Source organism: Dermacentor silvarum, chromosome 2 (assembly GCF_013339745.2).
Source record: "Dermacentor silvarum isolate Dsil-2018 chromosome 2, BIME_Dsil_1.4, whole genome shotgun sequence".
NCBI classification, from domain to species: domain Eukaryota; kingdom Metazoa; phylum Arthropoda; class Arachnida; order Ixodida; family Ixodidae; genus Dermacentor; species Dermacentor silvarum.
Window position 1 is genome coordinate 238,567,344 of NC_051155.1, and position 9,844 is coordinate 238,577,187.

Here is a 9,844-nt window from a genome sequence, read left to right on the forward strand (position 1 = left end):
CATTGCAGAGACCACGGTTGCAATCCGTTGTTCGATAGCACGCAAATTATCAGTTGCAATAAAAACAAACATACTAGAGAAATCATTGAAGCGCTTGAAATTCACAAATCTGGGGAGCGCTGTGTCAGTGCCCCTTCATTGTCACTGTGCGATAAAGAAGTGCAACATTTAACCACATGATTTGCATATTGTTTGTTGGAAGCCGAGTCCTGAACACGCGCCACCTTTCTGTTCTTTCTATTGTGCCTTAGCGTGGTATTTAAACCTTGGTTATGTGCGCAATAAAATTGTTGTAAGTCAGCGCTCTTTCCTATCCCTTCTCTCTCGTTTCCATGTAGATCGTCGCGCTGCTAACCAAAAATGCAACTTTACCAACACGCCCGTTCAGCCACCCTTGCGAACTTCATAAGGCAGTCAAGCCAGGTCAAGCCTGGCCAAGCCAAGTGCGACGATTGTTGTGGTTTGGCTAGTTTGCGGTGTGTACTTACGGTTGTACCGAAGGGTAGCTCTGAAATCGCTTTTAATAATGGATCGATCAGTTCCTCTATTTTCCTGCTTCTGCTTGCTTTAATTGATTTGCAGCTTCCACCTTAATTAAGTCTTCTTCTAAGGTTGCTAAATGCAAACCGTTCAGATGTTGTGTTGCCTTTGAGGTTAGTAGTATCAAGGAAGGAAGCGTGTCGACGGTTAATTTGGAAATATGTTTCATCCTGTTCGTGGTGGTACACGCGGTGGCGCCGACCAGTTTAACTGGGAAGACGTCAAGGAAGATAAATACCGGGAAAACTATCTGGGTAAGCCTGACAGCAGAGCACATGCGCTATGGTACAGACAGTTGGTTTCGCGCGCTTAGCGGCTTGCTTCTCCTTTCTGTGACAACTCTGTCTTGACCCTTAACCCAGCTGTTCACGTTGGCATTTGCTTGCCAACTGCCTGACAGGAAACGCGTACTGTGTAAGCAAGCAAAGTGCGGACTTCCTATGATGCAAGACTCCCGAGTATCGGTGTTGTAACCAAGCGCTGGAATATAATAACACAGAATGCACCCGACTGAATAATGTGCAGCCCGCGCGTCGTTATGGCCTAGTGCGCCAGCAACGCCCAATTACCGACTTTTTTTGCGTCGCAGCGCACCGATTCAGCGCTCTGTAGAAATGTTTACGGCTATACTACATAGCTGTACAACTCGTACATTTTGCACGTATCCTTGGTTCGTGAAACTTGATGACGTCGTGGATAACTGCGATTAGCATTCTTTGCCTACTTTAAGTCTTATCTAGCCTCTTACGCTGTCGTGATGCCGTCGTGGTCGTTTCTTTAACTGGAGATATTCATAACGTGAACTACATGTCATGCCATGGCATGAACAAGTCTCTCGCGTGCTTCGATTTTCATCGAAGCACGCGAGAGACGCCGAGCTGCATGCACGCCTCATAAATGACGTGTTGCGCCGCTGGCAATTCGGTATGTCGCTACATTGTTTCAATTCTAATCGCATTAACATTGATAGTCATAGTGAGATGGATTCTGCTGGATTTTATTAGCGGTAATGACGGGCGCTGTCAGTCCGTTCACTGTATTCATGTAACCATGTCCTTTCAATGAACAGGGCACTCTCTTCGGGCGCCGGTGGGACGATGGCAGAAAGGCAAGGACCTGACGTGGTATGCCAAAGAGAAGCAGCAGGCTGCTTCAACATCAAGGCAGAATGAGGTGGCAGCTGCCAAGAAAGCCGAAGAGGAAGCCATGCTTGCAGCATTGTGAGTCTCTTGTTGTTAGGTAAACTGCAGATATCGGTTTTGGGCACTGAACTGGCACTCTGCCATGTGATTGATTAGTTAGTTGATTGATTGAAGAAAACGCTGCACTAGGTATTTGAGATGCCAAAGCGGCAGGGGTGTGTGTGTGGGGGGGGGGGGGGGGGGGGGAGTGGCACTCTGCATTAACCTTGACCACCTGGAGCTCATTCATGGGCGCCTACATCAAGTTAGATAGGCATTCTCACGTTCCTCTTCTTCGGAATGTTGCTACTGCGATCAAGAATGAAAAGCGTGAATTTGTGCTGATGACCCCCTTGACATGTTTGTGACAAAAGATGATGCCTCTGTGTTTAATGTATATGATTTCAAATCCAACAGGGGCTTCGCCACGCCAGCAAAACCGACACATCAGCCACTAAGCAAAGCGGTAAGGATTTTGTAGCACATTTTACTCATTCCTTAAGTGTGAAGGCTGTGCCAATGTCTTTAATGTTTCAAAAATTTTTCACGATTTAAGATAATAGAACAATTGTTGTGTAGTGCATTCAGCTTATTTGCATGCATTTTTTATTGTCTTCAAATTCACAGAAACTACTTATAATAACAAATGTTGCATCGCTTAACAGTGAAATATTACACAGATTGTTTGTTCAAACAGTGTGTCAGAGGTACATTGGTACAACTTTTTTCGAGAAGGGAAGAGCTCCTTGGCCTCAAGTTAATGTTAATATCCTGTGGTACTGATTGTAAACGTGATGCAATGGTTTCATTAAAACTGCCAGTCCTTTCTTGAACACTGCATTTCGCATAATCTTGGCATCACTGATGGGGCAAGTAAGCTCTCCATCTCTTGATGCATTAGTCTTTTATGATATGGAGAGCTCATTTTGCCAATTATATAATTTTAACTTTCCTTCATGAAACGTTTAGGTGTGCACAAAGTTATTTTTGTGTAGTAGTCTTGTATGCTCAGGGCTTTTTTTTCTCTCCCTCTGTTGGAATGTTAATGCAAACATAGATTCCTGCTTTTTGTTTCTTTTAAGTGCACGGAGGGAGACAAGGCTGTGTTTATTTTAATGTATGTTAGTGTCACAGATATCGCTGTAGAAATTATGCTTTTCAACCTTTTCTGCATATTGTTACAACACATGTACAACAACTGCAACTCTGGGTTTGAGCACTCTATACTACTTGTTCGAGAAAGTAGATCGTAGTGGTAAGCAAGACTTGAACACTTGTATTACTTACATAAATTCTTGTGAACATTGAGGTACTCACTGGCACAGCTGCTCACATCACGCATATGTGGGTCTGCCACTAAACACTGGCTTTAATCTACTGTTGCTGTTTGGCAGGCCGGTGTGCCATAGTAAGATTTAAGCTACAGGTCACAAGAAAAGTTTTGCTCTTTATTTGGCTTCTCCAGGAGGTGACTGAGGCACTGCGCAGAGGCGATGACGGCAGAGATGAGGGAGATGCCGACCGAGTCTCAGGTGTGGGCACCAATGCAAGGTATGCATTTTTTTTTATTTCTCCTACTTAACTGCTTGCGTGTGTAAACTTGGCCCCTTTACATTGGCTTTAAGACCCTAGTATTCATGGCTGGCTGATTGGGTAGGCATGGAACGAAATAATGCATTTGAGAATCAGTCTGTGTGCTGCTGTTTGATTTCAGTAGAAATATGTGACAATTCTTGGCTGGTGCAGTGTTAAGATTTATTTTGTTCTATTCCGTTTTTCTTTTGTTTGTTTGTGTCATCCACCACTCGCTGCTGGCCAATCCTCGTGATAATGTAGGTGAGGTGCACAAAAATGAAAATAATTGCAATAAAATCATTCCAGTATACTGGCATTGATCTCTCTCTACTAGAAAACCTTGTAAAGGTTCACATTAGGTGGATGTTATTTCACTGAAGTAACAGCATCTTTGTTGTTTCTTGCTTCTATTGCGCTATTATACAAACCTGCTTGATTAGTAGTTGGGTGCTTGAAGCTGGAGTGGAAATGTGTGTTTTCCCAGAGGCGACTTCTGTACTCGTGGAAAACGGCCAGCTGAAGGTGTGGAGTTTATTTCCCATGCCACCGCTCAAGATAGTCGCCAGGCAGAGAAAGAAGAGAGCTCCAGCAAGAAGCACAAGTCTGAACACAAGTCAGTAGCTCTTTTGTGTGCTTGGGAGTGTGCCCGACTTATCTGGGGGACTTTGAGCAAATAAATACTGCACTGAAATGGCTTCGACTGCCTTTTCTACAGCTCAACTTACTAATGTTTTGTTGTCCAGGGACAAACTACAGTTTTTTTTCCCCTCAAAATAGGAATCTTGCATTATTTTAGAACTTCATAAGCATTCTTTGAAATGGCATTCCTGTTGAAATTTGTTTAAGAATATTGGTCAGGCAACACATTTACAGTAGTTTACCTGCTAATACATATTCGATCTTGTTTTTTTTGTTTTTGTTTTTCAGGAAGGAGAAGAAATCCAAGAAGCATAAGAAAGAAAAACACAAGAAGAAACACAAACACCGGAGCCGGCGGTCTCCCAGTTAATGCGCAGTGATCACATGTAAAGATAATCTTGCCAACTTTTATGTCACAGTACCGAACACATGGTTTATGCTGTGTAGGTTTTCGCATCTGTAGACAGTGCTAGGAAAAAGGGAGAAGGGTGGTAGCTTTTTGAGGACGGGGGCCATCGTCGCTATCGTCTGAAATGTGCGAGGAATAAACGTGTTTGAACCACGTGTACCCGACTTCAGTGCTTTCACTTTTCTTTTTTTTTTTCTTTTCTTTTTTTTTGTGTGTGTGTGCATTGCTCATTGCATAACGATGAATAGGCGCCTTCCGGCTGTGCCGCGAGATGTGCGTGCTCGGCTTGTTCGTTTCTGATGCAATAAAATGATAACGACGAGAGCTCGGTCGCTCGCGTCATTTTTGCGTCATCTCTGCGTCACCGCACGCCGTAGCAGACGATACGCCCCTCCTGTGCTTGTGCGCATGTGCGGTCCCAGTACACGCATGCGCAGTGTGCGCAAGTGCGGCGTGGCTCGTTCTTCCGGGAGGCAGTGGGTCACCTTCCTTGCATTGCTCCGGAGGCAGCGGCAGCGAGTGAACCTTGTGAGGTAAGTTACCGGTTCAGCGCTGTTTTGAATTTTTATTTTATTTAACTACAAAACCTTTAAGCAATCAATACAGCCCTGGTAATTTGTTTAATCACGCTAGCGGCTGGCATAAATACCCTTCCTTATCGTCCCCGGCGCCGGAAGGTCAGGGATAGGCCTAACGAATGAATGAAAAATGTGCTTCCCCGGAAGATAGCTTGCATCAGATTACACCGCACCACTTTCACGCGTTAACCGGTGCTGTTTCCAGGTCTCGGATGGTCCACGCAGTGCGCGCTGTGCAGCCGTTAGTTGTTGCTTTCGAGCGGCCACCGATTGTTTTGCGTGTGACGTTTTTAGCATATTTCTCTTGTGCACAAGGTGACCGTGAACGAGGAATCTACCGCTGGGATGTGCCCGTAGGAAACGGGTCGCGTTCTCATTTTAATTGCTTTCGCCGCCGGTTAAGCAGGACTGTACTTTCGAGCAACATGACGCTTAGTGTAAGCAGTAAACTGATTTGATGCTGCTTGATTTCGTCTACAACTCTGTACTGCTGGTGTCCCCGGCTTGTAAAGGACGTGGCATATGCTTTGCCCTATTATTTTTTTATTCACCTTTATTGAGCTCGCTTATTAATCTTATATTTTTCCTCGCGACGCGTCAGTTCGTTCGCTTCCGTAACGTTTAGAAATTATTTAAGTCAGAAATGCTGCAAAGTGTAAGCGCGAAAATACCCTGTCCAAAGAGCTGCTCCTCCACAATGCTCCTGTGTATTGCTAGGCGGGAAGCCTCGCCGTATTAATCCATAAAACAAGAACTTTATTGAGTGGCAAATATTGTAGTGCTAACATTGGGGTGCAGCCAAGCGACGAGGACCTGAATCAGTCTGGAAACCTATTCATACGGCTCAGATTCCGAGTCCACAGATGCAAATGCCTTAGTGCTCACCTTATTGAAACATTCGCAAAAGGTATTGGTAATTGGTTGGCTATACTTATATGTGATTGGCAGTCGACCTCTGGCAAGTCATTGATTGATTGGCGAGCCTTCATGGCACGGAATTCATGCAAAATGTTTGTCCCCTCGCCTTTGTAGTGTGGTGACCTCTAAGTACAGACACATGCTCTGTGTGTTTTATTTCAGGCCATGGGCGATATCCCTAAGGGTGACCCCGAGAAGGGCAAGAAGATATTTGTGCAGCGGTGTGCGCAGTGCCACACAGTTGAAGCTGGTGGCAAGCACAAGACAGGACCCAACCTGCATGGTCTCATTGGACGCAAGACTGGCCAAGCTCCAGGCTTCAGCTATACAGATGCCAACAAGAGCAAAGGTGATGACCTTTGCTACAGATTAGCACTCTGTAACTGATGAGCTGTTTTAAGCCAACACCAGTTGTTCATTGTGTTGTATTTGCATTTGAAGTTTTATTATCAAATTTGTGTTCAGCATACTTTTTCTGTGCATGAATAGTATTGCAACACTAGTTCAGCGTTTGAACTGGAGCCATATTCAGCAGTGCACATTTCTGGCGATATCACTTTCAGTGTATGCTGATGGCTAAGTGAAAGGTCAGAGCCTTCTCTCGTTAGTTGTGGCAGGCACCACATCATACAACACACAGTATTTCTTAAAGTCGACCCCTGCTCCTTTTTTAGCCATTCATCAGCTCGGGCGACCTGTCTGTCATCACTAGGTTTAATTGAATTGAATGTAAAAGAAATGTTCTTTGAATTTTTATTATGTATTGTACAGGATCTCCATTCCATCTGGGGCCTTTTATTATTCCATTCCAAAGCATTAGTGTCAACTTCTCAGCTAGGATTTAGTCCTGTGCGCTCTCTTTCCATGATGTTCACCTCCTTGCAATCATTTTTTTTTCCACAATACCCCAAAGGCCCTTGAAATATTATTTCATATCAGGGTACCTTTGGTGTGATGCCCAAGATGAAAGCTATCATTTATCTGCTTCCTTGAACAAAAGATAATGGAATATATCCACAAGTGCAGCAGCAAATAGAAAAGATAAGAGCACACCATAGTTCTTCATGATTAGCTGGGTGCTGCAGACATTACATGCCCTGTGCAATATCCATCCCTGTACTGTACATCATGCTTGTAGTTGCAAAAAAGGAGCCATAGGTTTAAAAAATTTCATGTTGGTGAAAGCTCTTTCAAGGCCCCGTGTAATTTCGTTGGTACCCTATGTTGAACATGGGTGATCCTTCCCTAGGTATACCCACCCTGGTGGCTTAGCGGCTATGGCACTGTGCTGCCAAGCACAAGGTCTCGAGATCAAATCCTGGCTGCAGTGGCCACTACTCAATGAGGGCAAAATTCAAAAATGCATGTGTACCATGCATTGGATGCATGTTGAAGAACCCCAGTTGGTCAAAATTAGTTCATAGGCCCCCCACTGCGACATGTCTCATAATCAGATTGTGGTTCTGGCACGTTGCTTGTGGTTCTGGCACGTTGCAAGCACATTGCTTCTTTCATTTTAGACGAATGAAAAAGAATTACTAGGTTTCAGGCAAACTTTTCTGTTAGTAGGTGACGCATCGTTTTATTTCTTTGTAGGCAATGGCCCTTGATATTGGTGTGTTGTTGTTGAAACCCTGTAGTCTGCATTTCAAATCTTTCATTAGGAAGTTTTAGTGTGGTGTTACCGTCTTACCGATACTGGCAGCCACGACTGCGCGAGCACAGTTTCCCAGTCTCTGGGAAGTTTACTGGGATGGCTTCAGCTGCCACCGCAGTCACGTAACCACACGGCTGTGCCCAAGCTGCTCGCTTTGATCATAATTAGCCTGTGTTGCTTGCACTCCATCTTGATAGCAAGAAATAAATAGTAAAGTAGCTTATACTGTGTGCTCAGCACGAGACGAGACTAAGCAATGGCTTATTTTTATCATTTATTTGCTGCTGTAAGATGATCAGTAAGCAAAATAAAACTGACGAATTAAAGCTGAAACGGGCAGCCTGGGCAGCTGCCGTGTTATATGCTCATGGTGACCACTGGGAGCCGTTATGGTAAACTTACCAGAGCCCTGTAAATTCCGCACATGCACATTCATGGCAGCTGGTAATGGTAAGATGGCACTGCTATACTAAATCTATTATTCTTTGCTGTGTGCTTTTGTATCTTCTTAGTGCTCAATTTTCAGCAACAGAACGATACTTGTACTGAGTTGGACTTTTAAAAATGGCCTGGTTTGCAACTGCTAGTGTCTGTAGAAAGGCAGCATCTTAGTACAGTAGAACCTCATTAATAAGATCCTGTTACGTAAGATTTTGCAGTGCCAATGTTTGCGATCGAAAACAAAAAAATACTGAATACAATTACGTTTTTTTACTGGTCCATACGTTTCTAGAAAACAAATCTTTCAGCACCAACATTCAGTACATCGCCAAACTGTGATTGTATAAGGTTTGCAGCCACTGGATCCCATGTAAACAAGAAAAGCATGAGGCTTGAGAATATTAGCTGCCCACCACAGCAGCTTCCCCGCAATATTCACCCGCTCGTCTCGCATGAAAATGCCAGTGCACACTGTTTCATTTTCTGGTACCACCAAAATCTTCCCTGGCCTTCGCACGCCACATTCACAGCTATTGCTGCCAACCCGATTACGATAAGCATCTTCACCTATCTGTTTCACAGTGCATGGGTTGTAGTGCCGTTGGAAGCGCACTGCCCGCCTTTAATAGGCGATAACCCTAATGCACCCACTGTTGTTCCTTGCTGCAGGTGGCGTGATGTGAGCGTGATGTTTCGCTCTGGCGACATATTCCGATATCGCCCACCAGCTTGATTTCGTTTCCGTTTCTCGTCACAGTCTTAATAGGCAGTTCGCACAACGCTTCACATTACGTAGATGTCAACTACAGTTGAGTCGGTCGAGTTATTTGGCTACCTTGAGTCGCATGTTTTCCCGTTTAGCATGTTTTTTTTTTTTCTTTCTATTTTTTGCAGTTGCATATTTCAAGAAATTTTGTTATAGTGTTGCTAAAACGACAGTACTAAGTGTACTGTATGACCTGCTCAGATAATTTTTTGTTCAGAAATGTCTTTCTTGTGCTTGCCATGTTTGTCTCAAAAGAAGGTGAAGGATAGTGATCAGCAACCACTCAACTCCCTAACTCTTGCCACAAATAGGTCGTCCCATTGACTATCTTCTGTTTTATCCATTGTAATAATGTTCCACATGTCAGCTGGAGTACGCCAGCGAACACCAAATTATGTGGGGTCGTAGTTCAGTACATTGTAGTACTTGTCCATTTGCATGACGGCAGTGCCACAGTTACAATTTTTGAATAACTGCCAGGTTTGCAAGTCTAGACCAGACTTAATTCGTAGGTGTAATAGAGCATCTGTAAACAATTTTACTGGTTACTCTGCAGTATACACCATGTTACAGTGTTTAAATGAGGCTATGCAGTAACGCATGCTGTCCTTTCATTTTTTAGCCAGATAAAGGTGATTGGCTTTTGATTGAAAAGGTGTTCAAATCTTAGAAATGTTGGCACGCATGCTACCACAAGTGTCTTTTCCCATAACTAAGATGTTGTTTTGTATGTAACACTAATCGGCATTTTATCATTGTCCCTGTAGGGATCACCTGGAACAAGGACACGCTGTTCATCTACTTGGAAGACCCAAAGAAGTACATTCCGGGCACTAAGATGGTCTTCGCTGGCCTCAAGAAGGTGCAAGATCGAGCAGACTTGATCTCCTACCTGGAGCAAGCCACAAAGTAGAAGCAATGCATTGGAAACAACGGTGACAAGCTTGGGGCACTGCCGCCTCCACTCCTAACCATTGCCATACCCAAGAGTAAATTATCTCCATTTTCCATCTGTTGTTGAGGGGCAGTGGTTCTTGCTGCAAGGACAAGTTAGATGCTGTTGCAGTGCCTGCACCACCATTACAGTAATAAATGTTTGCAGTTTTACCGCTGTTACTGACAGATGGAGCCTTGTCCTTC

The 9,844-nt window shown here is 44.1% G+C and overlaps 2 protein-coding genes across 2 annotated transcripts; both read left to right on the top strand.

Annotated features, from left to right (window-relative positions):
* The first annotated feature begins 435 nt into the window (after positions 1-435).
* LOC119442942 (multiple myeloma tumor-associated protein 2 homolog) lies at positions 436-4,501 on the top strand. The gene is made up of 6 exons (XM_037708026.2): positions 436-794; positions 1,610-1,760; positions 2,139-2,187; positions 3,187-3,272; positions 3,781-3,909; positions 4,224-4,501. The coding sequence occupies exons 1-6, from the start codon at positions 701-703 to the stop codon at positions 4,303-4,305; spliced, it is 591 nt and encodes a 196-aa protein (XP_037563954.1). The 5' UTR covers positions 436-700; the 3' UTR covers positions 4,306-4,501.
* A 229-nt stretch (positions 4,502-4,730) lies between these two features.
* LOC119442944 (cytochrome c) lies at positions 4,731-9,826 on the top strand. The gene is made up of 3 exons (XM_037708029.2): positions 4,731-4,877; positions 6,003-6,189; positions 9,472-9,826. Exons 2-3 carry the CDS (start codon positions 6,006-6,008, stop codon positions 9,615-9,617), a joined length of 330 nt encoding a protein of 109 aa, XP_037563957.1. The 5' UTR covers positions 4,731-4,877; positions 6,003-6,005; the 3' UTR covers positions 9,618-9,826.
* The last annotated feature ends 18 nt before the right edge of the window (positions 9,827-9,844 follow it).

What these genes read in the sequence shown, in the direction of transcription:
- LOC119442942 (XM_037708026.2), top strand. Translation starts at nt 701, where the DNA reads ATGTTTCATCCTGTTCGTGGTGGTACACGCGGTGGCGCCGACCAGTTT. An exon ending in GAAGCCATGCTTGCAGCATT is followed by an intron (nt 1,761 to 2,138) that starts GTGAGTCTCTTG and finishes CAAATCCAACAG; the next exon opens with GGGCTTCGCCACGCCAGCAA. An exon ending in ATCAGCCACTAAGCAAAGCG is followed by an intron (nt 2,188 to 3,186) that starts GTAAGGATTTTG and finishes TGGCTTCTCCAG; the next exon opens with GAGGTGACTGAGGCACTGCG.
- LOC119442944 (XM_037708029.2), top strand. Translation starts at nt 6,006, where the DNA reads ATGGGCGATATCCCTAAGGGTGACCCCGAGAAGGGCAAGAAGATATTT. An exon ending in AGATGCCAACAAGAGCAAAG is followed by an intron (nt 6,190 to 9,471) that starts GTGATGACCTTT and finishes TTGTCCCTGTAG; the next exon opens with GGATCACCTGGAACAAGGAC.